Source organism: Stegastes partitus, unplaced genomic scaffold (genome assembly GCF_000690725.1).
Source record: "Stegastes partitus isolate 25-593 unplaced genomic scaffold, Stegastes_partitus-1.0.2 Scaffold457, whole genome shotgun sequence".
NCBI classification, from domain to species: Eukaryota; Metazoa; Chordata; class Actinopteri; family Pomacentridae; genus Stegastes; species Stegastes partitus.
This window is the reverse complement of record NW_007578188.1, coordinates 375,909-395,624: the sequence shown is the minus strand read 5'-3', so window position 1 is coordinate 395,624 and position 19,716 is coordinate 375,909. Positions and strand designations below refer to the sequence as shown.

Here is a 19,716-nt window from a genome sequence, read left to right as displayed (position 1 = left end):
AAAGAGATGTAAAGAAAGCAGAATAGAGGAGAATAAGAGGAGGCAAGGTGAGGAGCAGGTGAGGAGAGGAACAGGAGAGGAAGAGCAAAGAAAAGGGGAGATGTGGGTGAGTGGGGCGAGGGGGGGCACCTAATATCATCTTGTCCTGGGCCCAGGGAAGGCTGTCAGCTGGCCTGGTGTCAACACATTAGTTTAGAGGCACCCAAATAGAAAATGTCACCCAATCAAGCTCCCCTTGCACAGGTGGATAGTACCAAAGCGCTGAGAATGTGTACTGACTAATGTTGCAACCAATACCAGAAAAGTATTGCAATACTAAATGCCGTTCATAAGTACTGATACGTTAATTGATCGGCAGCATTTTGCTAAAAACAACATATCTGATGATTACACTGTTTTAAGTGCTGTGAGATGACATATATTGTGAATTTGCGCTATATAGATAAAATGACATTGACTGAATTAATGTTGTTGTGCAACAACTGGCCAGAGTAAGTGTGCAGACTCCACTCTGCAGACATGATGGACAGGCCAGCTGCTTGTATCTCTCCAGCAGCTTTTATAGGCCAAAGACATAGCTGCAAACCCAAGCATCAATGTTGACCGTTGACAGCTTGTGCATTAGGCAGACGCACATTTGAGAATATGTGATTATTTTGCTTACATAGCTGCAGTGATGGAAAGCCCACAGACTCCTTAAAGCCTATCTGTTAAAGATGTTATGAAGTTATGCAGACCAAGGAAGACAACACATACAATTTAGCAATATTATTTATTTTAATTTTTTTTGTGACACCAGTAATGATAACATTTAATTTGGCTCTTTAACAACATTTCTATGTGCAAAAGGAGCATTCACATTGGTAATGTTAACTTCAACATAGCTCGCAAGCAGCTAAAAGTCTGTGGAGCTAAAACAGAGACAGCATAGGTTGTCATTGGAAATAAAACTTGGCATTGAAAAAGAAAAAAAATGGCTCTAAAAAAGTTCTACTGCAAAAGGAACTGTACTATCTTATTCTCAGTTATATTAGTGGATTGACAAAAACTTCTCAGAAACAGATTACTGAAAAACTATCAATCCTTGCCGAGGTGAACGTGGCTGTTTTATCTGAATCTACCTCATAAACGGGGATGGATGGGGTGTACACTTTCAATATTAGAACAGCCTAGCCTTCATTCTACATACAAACCTGCCGTTTGTCCTCAGACATACAGAGGTTTATAGTCTGACAAACATCACTGTACATTAATGTAACTACCTTTACCTCACCTGGACCACACACTGAACATCATCACTAATTAATGATGCATATAGAATATTTCATGTCGACTGCTTTAGTCAGAATGTAATGAGCTGCTGATGTTCTGCTGTCTCTGGAGTCTCCCAGCAGTCGGTGAGGACCTGGGTTTCCTCAGCTGTTATTTTTCATGCACATTTACAGTCATAGGAATAGAACAAGATTGTATTACAGGTAATGAAGACAAGGAAATAATTCAGAAGCACAAAGTCAGTGATTGAGTACAACTTTAAAAAACAATATAAAGTTCTGACCATTAACTTTGACCTCATTCAAACTGATTTGCCAGTGAACAATTAAAAAAAAGAAAAAAAACACTGTGAGGCCAAAGTGTGACTGTTGGAGAAATGCAAAACTACTTAATCCCTGTTTAACTTCTACAGAACCGTCAGAGCCAGCGACAGATTTTTAAAAAGTCTTGCAGAGATAAGGCTGCTCTCAGCGGCTACTGTGAGCGCTGACCATCCAACGATCTGGATGGATGCTGCTGGCTGTCTAACCGCTTATCGCCAAAATCATTTCAGCCTATTTTTTAATAGAATAGAATAGAATAGAATTCTTTATTGTCATCAAACATGGTGCATGACGAAATTTAAGCAGGCTTTATCTTCATAAACTGACCACATATTTGATGTTTATACCACTAGTTTCTCACCTAAACTAATCTTTACATTTTGTGCCACAATAAAAATAGTATTTACAAAACACTTCTATTACCTCTATAGGTTTTCTCCTCCACCTTTACTGCTGGTTGGTGAGAAATGCTGGTTGGTGGGATACCTGGCTGCTCAGAAATATGATATGTAAATGAGACACTCTTGGCCCCTCCCCTCAGACTCCTCCTCCCCACGCCAAAAGAGGGACAGAAAGTTGTCACTGAACTTTGGAACATGGTAAACAACAAATTTGTCTTTGAAATCACAGAGATGCCAAAAAAGTCAGAGAATCTTAATTGAAAATCTCATTAAAATACAAAAACACCCCATCAAAAGAAAAAATTTTGAATATCTGTGTTTTATTTTTCAGTGGAACTTTATTTAGAACGATTCTAAATTGTCCGTAGGTGTGAATGTGAGTGTGCTTGGTTGTCTGTCTCTAAGTGTGGCCTTGCGATAGACTGGCGACCTGTCCAGGGTGTCCCCTGCCTTCACCCTAAGTCAGCTGGGATAGACTCCAGCCCCCCCGCAACCCTAGTGAGGATTAAGCGGTGTATAGATAATGGATGGACTTTATTTAGAACGATTTTTTTGTTTTTCAAAGCCAAATTTTATTTTTTAGTGACAAACTTAATCTTGAAAGACAACCTGTACTGTCTCTGTCTCTGTTTTAGCTTCATAAAAGTTAAGCATTTGCAAGAAGCAGATCAACAACACCAGTTAGAAATTCATTTATACCCAGTCAGTTCTGGTAATAAATGTGACATTACTAGGAAGTGTGAAGATCTCTCTCAAAATTTTTTTTTTTTTTTAAAATTACAGTTTACATTGATCTAATAAATATTTGTTAGTGTAACAATGTGATTTGGTCAGTGCTCAAAAAGCTGGGCAGGAGCAGACTGGTTAAGTAACTTTAGTAAGGGTCTCCTGAATTCAGGGTTGACCATAACATATTTAGAAAATTTGAATTACTGCAAAGAGTCAGGTGTGTGGTTGGAATGTGCTGTAAGGTTGCTCTTTTTTAAATTAATGATAAGGACAGAGCAATTAAAGTTGTATTTTCTCTATATATTCTCCATGATTTTTTTCCCTGATGTTTTAGGTTTTTGCTGTGGTATCACTTCAGCATCGGTATTGATTTATTTCGGCAGGTATCATATCGAAACCAGAAATTGGGCATCGTGACAACCTAGCACAGTTTATACCGTACAAATGAAACATTTTGCTGACCCCTGCCCAAATCAGCGGTGACTTGCAAACAATCAGAGCATGGCAAGTCAGCAGATAACAGTACACAATATCACCTAAATAGAATAACACCAGTGAAGGACATACAGACAATAAACAGCCAAGAAACACTTCATTCGTCACGATTGTCTCTAAAAAGACAAATATTAAAAATATGACTTGGGTGAGGGTGGCAAGGTGGCTTCCTCCCACAGTCCAAAAACATGTTGAGATTAATTGGTGATTCTTGATTGTCTGTAGGTGTGAATGTGAGTGTGCTTGGTTGTCTCTCTGTGTAGCCCTGCAATAGACTGGTTACCTGTCCAGGTGAACCTGCCTTCACCCTGAGTCAGCTGGGATAGACTCCAGCTCCCCTGCAACCCTAGTGAGGATTAAGCAGTGTATAATGGATGGATGGATGGATGGATTTTACAAGGGGACAGTTTCTCAGATTAATTAAAAAATAAAATATAGCGCTGTAGCAGCTGTTCAGAGAAGAGTTGAGCACTTTTGAAAAGCAGAAAAAAATGTCTGGTTAAAAGGAAATTCCACTGATAATGTTCTGGTTTGTTGGAGATCCATTTTTTGATACATGCATGCTTCACAGGAAAATGTCATTTTGACATGAATGTTAATGTTTAAATAAATATCTGAGCTCTGAATCCTAAAAGCAGTTAAAGGCAGCCTTTCCATTGTGTTAATTTGTTGGTCGGGTGCCAGCACAGCAACGAACAAACTTGCTGCAAGAGAAAATGTAAAATTAAACATTTTAATTTTGTTCAAGTAGTAGTCATGTAATAACTATATTATTCTTAAAAATACATTTGTGAATCTAGAAGTTCACCATAAAAATAACCTCGGTCCACAAAAGTGATCAAAGCACCACAGTGTTATAAAATCTTTAAGAATTATTTTACTGGATAATTAGCACTGTTGGTTTTAGGTTTTCTAAAACATCATCCTTTGATTTGTGTCAAGTGGGATGGTCAGTCTATTAAGTTTGAATGTGGCTACCTTTAAATTAAATTTTTTTTTAACATGAATAAGAAAACACATGGGAGGATAAAAGATTTGGATAGCAAGCAAATCCTGGCTAGCTGTTCTTTGTTGCATTTCCTGAGCAGCTTGAACGTTGAAGATTTTAACTACGACAACCCACAGTCCTGACACGAAAGAAATGTTTAGGACGTAGAGATTTATTTTTTCTTTGTTTACCATAAAGCACAGATTAAGCAGATATTTACAGTTCATTATTAATCACAAGCTGCTTAGTCTGACTCACCAGGTGTAGTTCTGGGTGTAAGCCTGCCATTGGTCGATAATCTCAGTCCGCATTCTCCCCCTCTTTCCACTAACTGCTTGTCACAGTTTTGTTCACCCCGGGAAACAACAACAGCAACCTCTGGGCTGCAATCTGCTGTGCTAAAAATAATATCTAACCAACAGTTTTGCCAGTGATTTTGATAGTATAGTCAAGCCCCTCTGCTAGTTTTCTTTCTGTGGATTTGTTTTGAATTAATTATAGTGCTCATCTCTCTGCATGCAAATGTTCCACCACAACTATTCCGACTGTCACTATTTTGAGAGAACACTGCAGCTGCATCCTTATCTTAGCCCCGCCCACAATGACTGTAATTGATTTTAAGAAATACAAACAAGACAGTGTTTTTTTTCCCCCACCTACAGCAGAATGATAGTGTGGCCCAGCCAGACCATTACACTCTACAAAATGGACTGGCAAAGTGAGATTACAAGCTGCTTAATGATGCCGTCAGCTCATCATGGCATGAGAGGGGCAAGAAAAGGATCCAATCATCTGCGCATTTTGTGAGGCTGAAGGCTACAGAGAGTAGAAATAATGTTGCATGCATCCAATGGCTCCTAAATACACCAATCACATTAATAACGCCACCTCCCTGCAAGCTTTAGTGACTTAACTTTCTTATGCTGCAGCCTCTTGCCAGCCTTCAACAACAGAGTTTTTGACTTGAATCAGAATCATAATCAGCATCAGAAAGTGTTTTTTTGTCAAGTAGGTTTTCCCATACAAGGAATTTGACTTGGTGTTTTAGTGCATAACAGTAAAGAGTAACATAGAGTTTAAAAAGTGTTGCCGGGCAGTAGGTAGCAGGTGTAAAAAAGACAAATAAGAAGCAAGTGTTAAAGTCACATAAGCAGTAAGTGTATCAAGGGTTTGAAGTTTACAAAAAGTAATAGAAATAAGTTTAGTGTGCAGGAATGTGTGAAGTAATTTAATAATAATGTGCAAAGTTACATAGTATGTAATGTAAACAACTTGAAATGTGCAAAAGGATAATAATCCTACTTAAAGGAGAAATTGAACATACATGTTTTTGGCATTGGGAGTGCCAAACTATATTAGAAAACCACTTTGTCTAAAATCAAATCTTTAAAAAGTTTTTTAAACCACAGATATGACAAATTTATTTTCTGATTTGTACCTACTGATGTAGCAAGTGAATCGCCGTGATGAAGTGATGCCGTTGGTAACGGGATTTGTGGCTTGTGTTAGCAACTCACCACAGTGAAGCATTTCTGAACCATGTTGAACATATATCTGTTAAAATGGAGGAAGATGAAATTGACAGACAGTTGAGACTTATCTAAAGTTTGGAGTGTTGAGTGACTGCTTTGCAAAACGTGAAGTCAAGTAAGAAATGTTTTTTAGAGGTTTGCATCAGCTCTGAGCTCTGGCTGAGGAATCATGTGTCGTCTGTGGTTTGAAATTACATGATGACTCAGTGTTTACAATGATTGTAGTTGATTTTTAATTCACAACAGTCATTTTGGCTACCATATGGCACAGCCTAGTTCCCATCAGATAACTCCGATGCTGCAAAAATGCGATCTTGGTTAATGTCTTGGTGCCTGCTGACTTCTGTGGGTTGTTAGGTTCCCTACCTGTCTCTGTCTTGCCTCACTGGTGCATTTTAGCGCCGTTTCTCTGCAGTGGACTGATGCCACTGTATGGCTGTTTTCAGAGTATGTTGGACAGTCAGTAGACCAACATTATAGCTGGTAAAATCTGACAGGATAACACCGACGGGACAAACACCAGGCTTTAGTCTATCGGTCCGGTAAATTGCTAGCTTGCTGGACCCCACCACTTTCTCCTCAGTGTGGTGATGCTCCTCCAGAAAGTGTTCCCTCCAAACCCTGGAGTCAGAGCCCATCGAGGCTCTTTCTCTTCAGTCCCGCTAGCAGAGCATCAGGGCTTTTCTCTGTTTCAGTGGCAATGTATGAAAATGGACTGTTTCATGGCTTTAACCCTGTAAAATTTATTCTTATATCCAGGAGCAATGTCTGCCTTTTATTGTCTTGTTTCTAAACCCACAAAGCTAACCCACCCTGTGACGTCACTGGTTGTAGTACTCCAAGATGGCATCACTCTGAGAAAGGACACTTCTTTCTCTTTTTCTTGCTTACATTTTTTGTGTTTGCAAGGTGGAGCAGTGGATAGCACTGTTGCCCTGCAACCAGAAGGTCGCCGGTTCACGTCCCGGTGAGGACGCCTGGGATCTTTCTGCATGGAGTTCAGCGTGGGTTCTCTCCAGGTTCTCCGGCTTCCTCCCACACAGTCCAAAAACATGTTGAGGTTAATTGGTGATTGTAAATTGTCCATAGGTGTGAATGTGAGTGTGCTTGGTTGTCTCTGTCTAAGTGTAGCCCTGCGATAGACTGGCAACCTGTCCAGGGTGTCCCCTGCCTTCACCCTAAGTCAGCTGGGATAGACTCCAACCCTAGTGAGGATTAAGCGGTGTCTAGATAATGGATGGATGTTATATACCTTCTGATCAGAGTGGAAATACATGTAGTGATTTATGCTGGCTTGACTGAGTGCTTCATTTCCCCTTTAAAAGCTGTGTGTTAATGTAAAGCATAGGATCAGTGTCTATGGTTGGGGCAGAGGAAGTATAGTTATACTACCGAAATGCTAGTTACACACGTGGACAAAATTGTTGGTACCCCTCGGTTAATGAAAGAAAAACCCACAATGGTCACAGAAATAACTTGAATCTGACAAAAATAATAATAAATAAAAAATTCAATGAAAATTAAGAAGTGAAAGTCAGACATTGCTTTTGAACTGTGGTTTAACAGAATTATTTTAATGGTGCGAAGCCTTTGAAAAATTTCATCTTAAATGGGACATTCTGAGGCTATCTGAGAGAGAAATTTTAGCTCATGACACTTCAGAAATCAAGACAATATCAACTGTTGAGCAATTGATGTTTGGTTAGAATTGTAATACAACTGTGCTCTGTAAATGAAAACATGACAAATACTAGTATTGGCAAAACTTCTATTTACTAGTACTTGGAATGTTCTTACATGCTCGTACACCATGATACACATACATGTACTTTAACCAGTGTAACAGTGTCAGGGAGCAAGACCCTATGCTGTACACTAACCTGAGTATGTCATGGAGTAAGACTGTATCATACATGTGGGTGAAAGGTCATTCAGTCTTGAGAAATCTCGCTGTGTAGGTCAGCTGACCTTGCATGTAACCTATATGAAATCTCGTGAGAGCAGCTAACACCAAAACAATATGGCACCTCGGCATGGAAAATGCTAATTTCGATCGTTTTTTGCACCGTCTAAAGGTGTATCTACCACAATCGGAATATGCTGGAGTCATTATAACGTTTTTAATGATCAGATACATTGTTTTGTGATGGTGCTGGGATATTTTCACGGCCGAGAAGATCATTTTGCATGTTGTACGGCAGCATGTAAGAACATGGCCCAAGTGTTACTAGCCCTTAGAGGTCTTGGCCTGTTTTGGCCATTTTTGCATACTTTTAGTTTTGTCTTTATATACAACATAAAAACATGTTTACCATGCCCATGTTCGGTGTCCTTTTTTTAGCATAACATTCCCTATATAATCTGACCATTATTTTGTCACTTTAATCAACTATTTTAACATTTTGGGCTCAAAAACACATAAAAAAATACAAAATCCGATTTGAGGAAATGTATTATTTATGACAATAAAAACCACAAACATTCTTAACGAAGCATTTTAAAAGTTGAAAATGTAACCATAGGTTGCAGATGTGAATTTGAAAAGTTAAATTTAATATAGAATCAATTAAATACCAATATATGCAACTATAGCAGGTGTGGCTTTCTTTCTGTTTTTATCTGTGCAACTCCTGAAAATGATTTCTGTCCAAAATGAGGCAGACAGCCACATTACAGGACCGACACTTCCAGGGACTTTCTTTCCCTTTTGTTTTGTTTGTCACAAAAAAGCAATCACTAAAAATGATGGAGATTTTGAAAGAAACGCGATGCCCGCAGTGCGTATTTCATATGCTTACATTTTACACGTTTTTTGTCACGCATGTTCATCACGTCGTATGTCCAGTTTTATGTGGTCTATTGACATGAAACAAAAACTGGGCGAGAGTTTAAAGTGCACTTTCGAGAGAAGTTGACGGCATTGCAGTATATATGATAGTTTTACTGTTGTGACGTCTCGAACATGTCATATGATTATGTCACGCCGGCGTGATGGCGGGCAGTTCAATTGGCATTTTGGTAAGAGGGCGCAAGCCGGGAGTATGAGGGCGCAAGGCCCCTGCAACATTATTTAGGCAAACCTCTGCATATTACCAAGTGGACTAAGCAGATTCATTGCAGTCGTTACAGTCTGTGTCACTGCGACATGTAGTTACATTTCTGTTTCATTTCATGTTGTTTATAGGTAGAGGGTACATACAGTGCAGAAGTATATATCAAGCTTAAGTAAATGAGAAATGCATTTTATTTCTTCTCTTACAGAGTTCTGCAGATTTGCAAGTATGGAAGAAGACTTCACAATACCTCATGAATCTGCCAAAAACTGCAACAGATCAGTAATAGAGGATGAAAAAGAAAAGGTAAAAGACTTTGTGTATAAGCATTTCAGAGACGTAACAGATGGGCCACTCTTCAGTAATGCAGAAGAATCTCCAATTAAGGAACATGGGAGCTGCACTAAGAAAGATAAACAGACTCTCAAAAAAGCCCACTGTAAAATTCAGCAGGGGGCTGTTTTCTCAGGCAAAATTCTGAGTTTTGGATGCTCAGTGTGTAAAGATAATTTCACATTTAGCCCCAATGATCTCCTGAAACATTTTCGAGCAGTTCATAAAGGAACCCTTCCTACATACCCCTGTGACTTGTGTGATTTTGTCACAAATGAATTCCCTGCTCTTCAGCGCCATCGGATTGAGCACAGAAATACTCTGGTTACTTGTGAGCTCTGCAATGATGATGTTCAGTACTCTTTGCTTCTGCTTACCAGACACTACATTATGAGTCACAGCCTGAATGGACAATTTAACTGTGACTGGTGTGAGTTTACAACTGTGGATGCAGGGACATTTGTCCAGCACATCCATCATCATAATGAGAGTCATTGGAAATGTTCAAAATGTAAACATATTAGCTTGAATGAAGAGGATCACCAGAAGCATATGAAAGGTCACTCGGGTACATTCCCCTTCACCTGTCAAATCTGTGGATATGGTGCAGCAAGAAGCGAGTACCTTAAAAAACACACAGCAGCTGTTCACAAAGAAGAGGCTGATAGAAGGAATGCATGGAACCCTACAGCAGACAACGGCACACCAGCAAATTCATCTGCAAGTTTAAAACTGTTGCTTAAAAAGAGTGGTGATACACAGGAGGCTCAAAGGATGTCAAAGCTGAACTCTCTTTCTGGGAGTTTACCAAATCAAAATGGCAGACTGATCAAACCAGAGATATCCTTAGAGAAAGCCCACCACTTTATGGATGGGCCTGTTGCAAAAAAAGACATCAGAAGTTGGAGCAAAGGTTCTCATAATACAGTCATGTTACAGGAATGTGATAACTCTTCAAGCTCTGATGCCGGCAGTCACACCAACGCTAATGGACTGACTGTTCTGATGGTGAAGAACAAAATATCGCTTCCCCCTAACTGTACAACCAAAGTAATGGGATTCAAGATGGTTGATGGGAAAAAACATTTAGTTCTCAAGGTGATACCAACAGCAAAGCAAGACTTGGCTGCTCAGAACCATTCCATAGTTGAAGGTGTGGGCTTCTCAGCACTAAATCCTGTGTTTGATAAAAGTAAAGTCTCTATTAACAATGGGCAATGCTCCGATAGCAAGGGCTTAACATCACATTGCTCAGCTGTGTCACCAAGAAGTCCGTCTTGCATACAGACAGATCATGACGATATTATGGCAGTGAAAGTAAAGATTGAGGAAGAGGAAACCTCGGTTTGCAACCTTATTGCCACTCCACATAGAGATGATATTGGGGACCAAACCGATCCTTTACTAAATGTATCTCCAACTCTTATGGATACGTTATATCCAATGACAAATGAGTTGGAACATGATGGCCACCAAAGTAACCCAAATGACATGGCGTACACCGAGGGAAATAAGCTGAATAATTACTCAGTCTCTGCAACTTGTCATTCTGATGCAACCAGCCATAGTATTTCTAAAATTAGTCATTCTACAACGGTGTGTGCTGGTAAAGTCACTGGTTTGTCTTCACCTTTAAAAGTTGCTCAGGATAGACTGCTTTCCAAATTAGTTTTGAGAAAAACTGTTGAAAACTGTGGTGCTGTGGATGAGTTGCCAATGAGTGATGGCAATGAAAAACTTATTGGGAAACACCAAGGGAGCTCTGCTTTTAACACTACAGAAAATGATGACCTACCAGAAAGACCTAATGGGGTTAGAAGTGAGATTGAAAATAAAAATGGCCAGTACAGCGAAAAAAAAATGCTGTCTCCATCACAGCCATCCCCACCCAACTCAGTTAGCCACAGAGAGAGTGTCATTGGCTCAGAGAAACACTCACAAAAGTCACCAAACCAAGAAGTATTTACCTTTCACAATTATTCCAAGGAAACGTTCAGCAGTTTACCTACCACTACCCAAAACTTTGACTATTATTCTAAACATTCAGCAGAAAAAGAAAGTACCTGTACACCATCACAGTTTAGCTTGACATTAGAGGAGTCTGCAGAACAATTTACAGAAAGTACAGATGGTGAAATTGAGGTTGATGAGTGCATTGCCAGTGTTGACGATTCTCTGGCTGAAGAGAACCCTGATTCAGTGCTCCAAGATTTCAATATTATCAAAGTTGAGGAGGACAGCATTCCTATTTCCAAAAAACAAACTGAATCAAGGAGTAGTTCAACTTCCTTGGGCAGTTTTGTGGAAGAACATTCAGATGCAATTATTACCCAACAACTTAACAAGGAAAGAACAGGATCTTCATGTGCAACCAATGATTCTTTAAAACAAACAAAAACAACTTTGCGAATTCTTCAGTTGCCAGAGGGCAAGCAGCCAGTACTCCTAAGGGCTGCTGAGAATCGATTTGCTATGCCAGTGCAGGTCAAGGCCACTCCAGGTTTCAAACTTATAACAGACTCTGCAAATCCTCAGATCAGTGTGTCTTACATGAAGCCAGGGTTAGAAAGATCAAATAACACCAGTGGTGTTGCTTTTACTCCAAACAGTCGGAAGATAGGTTTACCAGCAGCAAAGCCAGGGACTGCTGAAAAAGGGACAACTCTTTTCTCTGCTGTTCAAACAGGTGTTAACACCGCCTCAAATCACTACCTTATTAACAGTCCAGGTTTTACAGGTCCTGTAATCCTTTCAAGTACACCACATAATGCACCTCTAGACAAAACAGCGAAGACACAGCCAACGTGCTACTTGGTGCAAAGGTCTGTCCCTTTTGTTCAGACCCCAAGTACTCCTGGCCTCCGACTGGCAAGTACCCAGCTCCCACTGAACTCGCGACCAGTTTTGGCCATGCCTGCAAGCTCTGCAGACAAACCCAGCACATTGCAGACTGGTCGGCAAGCATTCTTGCTCCGATACATTTCCCCACCCAAATCAGGCCTGCTTCTGAACAACCAAGAAGTAAAGGCTGGGACACAGTGCAGCCAAAACAATGAAAGCTCCGGAAACAAAGTTATATTTAAAATTGTAACTCCCACTGGTAGTCTTCTTACAAGTGGCGCCCCCACCTCAAGCAGTCAACCTCTCTTTCTGGCCACCAGACCTCAGACGCAGTGTTTCCTGGTGTCTTCAAACAAATCTAACCCAACTGCTACCAACGGACTAAAGAAACTGGTCACCATACAAAATACTGCAGAAAAAGGTGCCAAGGAACTGTGTGTGTCTCCTTCTCGGATGAATGTAAAGGTACAATCGTGTGAAGCAGAGAAACCAATCCTTGCCCCAAGGCCAGTTAGGCCTCCAAGCCAAAGGAAAAGGCGCAGGAAAGCCTTATTTGATGAGCTTCCAGCAACAGTGCATAAGGCTAGAAGACTGTCAAATAAAGTACCAATTGAGAAAGAGACTACTGTGTTATGGAAGCCTGTAGCCAAAGAAGTGGAAAGGACACTGAGACTTGCCCCACTCAGCTCTGTACAGCAGTTCAAATGCCCTCGTAGATACCAGCCTGTAGTGGTGCTCAACCATCCAGATGCTGACATTCCTGAAGTGGCCAATATCATGAGGGTAGTCAATAGGTACAAAGGTGCGGTCACTAAGGTCTCTTTGTCTCAAAAAACAATGCAAGCACTCTCAGAACTTGGGCCTCTCGGGAAGAATTCCTTGACCAAAGGTGCAACATCTCACAGTGATGATCCAAGACCTCGGCCAGTTCAAAGTTCTGTCCGAGAGCGGTTCCTCCTTAAACTGAAACTGAGGAAAAAAAGCAAAAAAAAGTATGAGGTAGTGGAAACTTTATCAGGTTGTAGACAAGAGCCAGTGGTGTTTGACTGCTGGTTTTGTGGTCGGCTCTTCCACAGTCAAGAAGATTGGATTGGCCATGGCCAGAGGCATCTCATGGAGGCAACTAGAGACTGGAATAAACTCTTCTAAAGGTTTTCCACCACTTTCGAATGGGTTGATATTTTGTCCTTCTGAGGTGGATTGGTTGAAGTTGTATATTTTTTATGACCTTCCACTTTGTTCAGTTTTTGTCCTTGTAAATACCCAAATCATAGTTTATCTTTTAAAAGGTTCATGTTCTGGTAAATTATGTACTGCATGCATGATTCATCATGCCCATGTCAAATTCAACTGTGAAAATGGTACACTGTAATTAGGAGTTATGGTAAGAGCACTGGCTGAATGAAAGGGGATAGTATCAGCAAAGGTTGTATGCAGAGTTGGATTAAATTACTCAGGTAAATTCATATTAATCTGGTTTGTCATTTTTTCTCATAACTTAAAAAAAGCATAGGTATAGACTAAGGGACTTTTGTATATTTGTTATCCTGCACACAAGGACAGGAGGCTGTATTTGTATAGCTAACTAAAACTTGTAGACAAATTCAATTGTTTTTTGCTTAATGATTAGCTCAATGAAAAAATGTTCTGATCCAAATGATTCCTTTTTGTATGATTAAAATGAAGAGGGTATAATTTTACACTATTCTGCTGTGAGGATTAGTTTACAGTTTCCTTGTCAGAATTTTGTTAACCTGTAGCATGCATAGCTAGAGCTGTGACTTCACAGCAATCTCCTTTGTCTGCAAATAGAGAAATGGTTTTGTGAAATCCTGTTGCAGAAAACAGAAATTATGTATCCATCAAACAAGGATGCTTCATGTTTTTCTGTCAATACTTAAACACAAATAGCCCATTGTACACCCTATGCAGTTCCCATGCAAATGTATTTTTGTTGTCAGCAGTTCAGGCTGTTTGCTTGTGCTCACGTTGGGGATCATGTGAATCCATGTTTAATTTCTGAATTGAATGATGAATCGTGAAGGTCCCATTGTTTGAAATTTAAACAGTAAATTCTTTTGTAGTTTTATGAAGGAAGCTGTTTGTATGTTTCAGACTCCAAAACCTGAGAAACAGCTTAAGAATCAAGGGTTGTCACATAAGCTGAGTTTGACATCCACTTCCAAAGCCTCTAGGTGTACAAAATTGGTTTCAGAATTTGTCATTTGTCATTTGGATGGTAACAGTTTTAGAGCAAATATACCCCATACACCAACAATAAGGGATATCAACAACAGAAAAGGTCAAATATAGTATTAACGTTTATATAAAGTAAAAACATTTAAATAGGAAAAATGAAAGATCAAGGGGTTGTCGGCAAAGGCCTTTTGCTTTATCTGACCAGCAGAACAAATCCGTTCAACTTTTGGTTCACATTTTACTATGAATTCTCAAATAAAGAGGAGATGTGAAATTAACAATCTCAAATAACGACAGCACAAAATTCTAATTGCCTTCATGTTTTATTTATTTTTTGACTGATAAGTCACAGTCAGCAAAATTAAAGTTTTTCATGCATATATTTCACATTAAGAGCCTTTTAGAAAAGACAGAAATGATCCTCTTTGAATTACTGGTAGGCTTTTAATGTGAAAATCTGTGCACAAAGCCAGCTTTTCATTGACAGTGACTTAAAATACATTTATTTAAAAAGCAACATGGAAGCAGTTTGTAAAACTAAGTGAATGACAACTGTATTTCTGTCCAAGAAGACAAGTTCAGCAGCAGAGTGGTGAGTATGACCTGCCTCTGCCAGCAGCCCAGTTTCCTGCAATTATGTTTATGTGTTCCCAAATTGCATGAGCTCAGTTATGTTGTGGTGTCAGAAATAACAGTTGGTTTGATTATGTTCACAGTCTGTTTTTTTGAATGAGTGAGCATTTCTGAACTGCACATCAAGAGCTGTCAATGTTATACAGGAACCATTATTAAACCATCCAAGTTTAATAATGCAGTAATCAATCCAAGACGAAAACAAGCTTATGGATGTTTTTCGTAGAAAACAAGTGAAATATGTTATCAGATGTTTTATTGAATCTAACCCTGTCCTTTAAATTATGTTCAAAACTTATTTGCTGTTAAGTTTAAACATAACTTGTAGGAGGGAGAGTTGAAACAACAAGGATGAACTATTGAGTTTGTATCAGCAGCCAGTTCAATGAAGGATTCTTATTAACATAGAGTGAAATATTATGCTTATAGATTAGGCAACCTCACCACATCAAATGGTTGACTCATCCAAATCTGGTCAGTTAATGCAACAAGGCAGCCAATATTGTCGAGCCCTGTGTAGCTTTGCTGCCCACTACAGAATGGCTCAGTGTGAGCCACTTGGACCACTACCACAGCTTTCTGGGGAAAACTACAATGTTTTTGGCTCTTGAATCTGTGTTACTGCTGCTAGTGCTGGTTCAAAAATGGTCAAAAATTGTTTTATGATGGGAAGGGTTGGCTGGATCATCCCCAAATCATATATTTTAATGAAAGTACTAAATGTGACAGAAGAAAAATTTGACACTGTACATGAATACATGATATATAAAATTTTGAAACTGTATTTTTGACCTACGTTAACTGTAGAACAAAACAGAGCGGTGAACCCATAGACTCAAGATAAGAACAGAACGGCATTTTCATACCTTTAAACATAGACATATAAATGTTCTTGTTAATATCAAATACGCCGAGAGCTGACCTAGTTACTGTTATGTTTTGTTTTTCATGCTCTATAGACATTTAGCTGTTGTAGGAGCACCTGCGTTTGGACTCTGCATTAACTTTCACCTTTTATTGTATTTATACTGAACTGTACATTTGCTTATTGCCATCAAGTCCAGTATGCTGTACATACATTTACTTTAATGTTACATTTTTCATACTTTTTTAAAAAATCTTAATAATGGCAACAGGACATGGACTTCCTATTTTCTTAAAGGATTTTATTGATTGTATTACATGATGACCAAACCTTGGAAATAATAGTTTTTGTCCGTTCAATATGCAAAAGAGACTGAACAATGCAAACCATGCTAATGTTTCATGGGTTAGCTTTTCCTATCACTGGCTACATAGTTTGTTTTTTTCCAGTCATCAACAGGGCTATTTATTCTAAGTTGGATTAATTCTGTTTACCATGAAACTCCTTCATCCAGCATCAGTCTGTTTTGGTCTATTGGGCGAGATGAACAGAATTTCAGTACATACTTCGTGCAATAACTAAATGGTAACTTTGTGCGTTAACTAATTTGTCGGCTCACCTCCTCTTTGATTTTGTAATTCACCCCTTCATGCAGACAGCTTGGACTGATCACAACCAAATGGATGCACATACCAAATTAACTCTAGGCCTTTTTTTTTTTTTTCTGGCTAGTCCACATGGTTTCATTTACTGCTTCTTCTTCGCTGCTCTCAGGCCAAAGAACTATTTGGTTTTATCATGAAAATTAAAAAAGAAGAAGTGTTAGTGGTGGTTCTAACAGTACAAGTGAGGTCAACTCTGGGATAACCACATAACACTCCTTATAAGGGATACACTACTCGATCGGCTAACTGTGTCAGTTATACACGCCTGAAATTAAAAGCGAACAGAAATCAAAGTCCATTACGCAAAGACAGTATATGCAGCTCAGCCCTTTAGCGGTAAGAAATGTGATGCTGTGCTCCACCGAATGGTGTGTTACAGGGTTCACTTGGGAAATGCTGAACTGATGTATTGCTGAATGCTCCTGTCTAGTGGGCTGAAACTTCCCTCATGCTAAGTGCCTCAAATGTCCTTTGGCAGGTTGACTATGTGTATTGTCTTCTTTTGTTCAATTTACTGGTTCACTCTTCTCTAATAAATGTACAGACCCTCAGACCCTGTGTTTTTTTTTTCTTGTACATTTTTTTGACTTGTAAATGATCCCAAATGGCACATCTAGTAGTGATATGGTTATTTCATGCCATTTAGTTCAGATGATGAATAATAAAGTGATCTTTCCTTTTCCTCTTTTTTGTATTAAAGAATAATTTGGTTTCTTTCAACCTCATTAATTTTCAATGAATTTGTCATGTGTGGCTTATAGGTCATGCTAGCTAACTAACTTAGAGGCGAGCCACATTAGTGGGATTTATGCCATGCATGTTAAAACAGCATAATTATACTCTAACATAGGCTCTGTATCCCAGTAGTTTCTAAATTCAGTTGTATAAAATGAATACCTTAGTCTGTAAATCCTGTAGTTTACAAGTGGTACAGACACAGCAGAAGAGAGCCTATCGCAGCTGACTCAGGGCGAAGGCAGGGGACACCCTGGACAGGTCACCAGTCTATCACAGGGCCACACTTTGAGAGAGACAACCAAGCACACTCACATTCACACCTATGGACAATTTAGAATCACCAATTAACGTCAATATGTTTTTGGACTGTGGGAGGAAGCCACACTGCACATGCAAACTCCACACAGTGTCCAAACTCCCAAGTGTTCTCACCGGGACACGAACCAGCGACCTGTGAGGCAATGGTGCTAACCACTGAGTCACCTTGCAGCCCCTGGATCAATTCAATTCAATTCAATGTTATTTATATAGAGCCAATTCATTACATATCACATTTTATAGCACTTCCCATAGTAAGGTGAAGACCTTACAAATTTTGCTAATGTTTGTGGGTGTACTTTTGAATCTGAAAATTCTATACTGAATCAGGGCTTTAAGTATTGATTTATCAAAAAGTGCTCAGATGGTCATGATTCTAAAGGGATATGTGTTTTTAACAATTAAGAATATTCAATATAGAATCACTGTGGAGGACAAAGAAATCAGATTTCTTGTAATTAATATTTTTGATTACATGTGTTTCATACAGCTCAATAAAACCAAAGGCAAATGTTGAACTTTGTTCAAAGTGAATCAGCTAAAAAAAAATGCTTTGACATTTTAGAAATGTAAGGTCTTATATTCGCATGGTCTTAAAAAGTCTTGAATTTTCCATCCTTTCATCATCAGATTGTCCAAAGAAAGTATCTGTATAAGAAAAAAAAAGCATGCGAATAGGTAAAACATAGGCATTAAAATGTTACCATTTCAACCAGACCAGTGCTGGAGCTGGTTAGACCCATACTGAGATCAGATCTCAGCTGCTGTCAAGGTAAATTTGTACAGCAAGAACACATTCTGAAGAAAAAACAGCAGTCCCACAAGTTCCAACTCAACCTCTTGCCACGAACTCAAGCAGCCTGACTATCAGCGAGTGTAAAACAGCCCTTTCTCTGACTAGGGAATGTGATTCTCAAAAGATCCACAAGAGGGCACCGCAAGACAAAACATTAAAGGAGGTTCCACCTGGATTTTATCCAGTTGAATGGTGACTTCATATTTTACTTGGGTCAGAATTAGAAACCAAAAGTATTTAGATCTTGCCATCCTGTAGATACTGTGCTTCTAAAATAAGACTCTGGAAGAGGAAGGTAGAAGGATTTCTGCTATACATATATATATATATATATATGTATGTATGTGTGTGTGTGTTGTGTGTGTGTGTGTGTGTGTGTGTGTGTGTGTGTGTCTTCATTAATTAATGCAAACTTACCTATAGTATAAATCTTCTTTGCCACTGAAAACTCTGTGGTCAGATGAAACAAAAATGTAGCTATTTGGCCTCAATGACCGTAAATATGTTGGAAGGACAGAGGATGAAGCCCTTAACCCCAAGAAACCCAAAACTGCTGTCAAGCATGGTGGTTGTAGTATCATGCTTTGGGGCAATGAATCTGAAGCTTCACACAAAGTAAACTGAATAATGAAGAAGAAGGATTGCCTCCACATTCTTCAGGAAAACCTAAAATAGTCAGCCAGAAAGTTGGTTCTGAGACACAGTTGAGTATTCCAGCAAGACAATGAGCCCAAACATCAAAAATGGTAAAGAAATTGCTGCATCGGGCAATAATTAAGGTATTATACTGGTCTCCCCAAAAGCCTGATTTAAACCCCATCAAGAACCTGCGGACTGATGAAGTAACAAGTCTGTGTCAGAGAGCTGACAAACTCAGTTTAGCTACACTAAATCTTTCAAAGGGAGTGGCCAAAGACACAACCAGAAACTTGCCAGAAGCTCGTGTACAGTTACCTAAAGGTGCCTAGGTAAGGTGTAAATGGCCATGGGATGTTTAACCAAATATTATATTGTATGTACTTTTTTTTTTTGTCAGTAGAATGTTCTATTCTATTCTATTCTATTCTGTTCTATTCTATTCTATTCTATTGTTTTATTGCCATTTGCACTAGTCCATTACATTATTGGAAACTGGTGAGAACCTACTTATAGACAAAGAGAGAACATGCAAACTCCACACAGAAAGACTCCCGGCTGGCAATTGAACCCAGGACCTTCTAGCTGTGACACAACAGTGCTAACCACTGCCCTATTGTGCTGCCAGGGCTGCATTAGTGCAAAATATATTGAGGAGATGATATTTACCTATTTCAGATTCAGATTCAGATTTCTTTTATTGTCATTGTAACGAGTACAATGAAACAAAAGGTGCAGTCCTTTCAGTGTAAAAAACAAAAATATAAAAACTTTGTAAAACACTATATACAATATAAAAGAAATATATGTATAAAAACAAACAGAAAGAACGCTATGTAAAAAGATGATATTAAATAATGAGCATGGTGTACATTGCAAAGAGTGGATATTGGGCAGAG

The 19,716-nt window shown here is 39.0% G+C and overlaps 1 protein-coding gene across 1 annotated transcript in view; it reads left to right on the top strand.

Moving 5' to 3' along the window:
* Positions 1-16,882, top strand: part of LOC103360668 (zinc finger protein 518A) — a 22,690-nt gene extending 5,808 nt beyond the window's left edge. The window contains exon 2 of the mRNA XM_008286516.1: positions 12,171-16,882. Within this exon, the coding sequence (XP_008284738.1) occupies positions 12,171-13,116 (946 nt within the window). The 3' untranslated portion in view covers positions 13,117-16,882. The remainder of the gene's footprint in view (positions 1-12,170) is intronic.
* Positions 16,883-19,716: the final 2,834 nt, after the last annotated feature.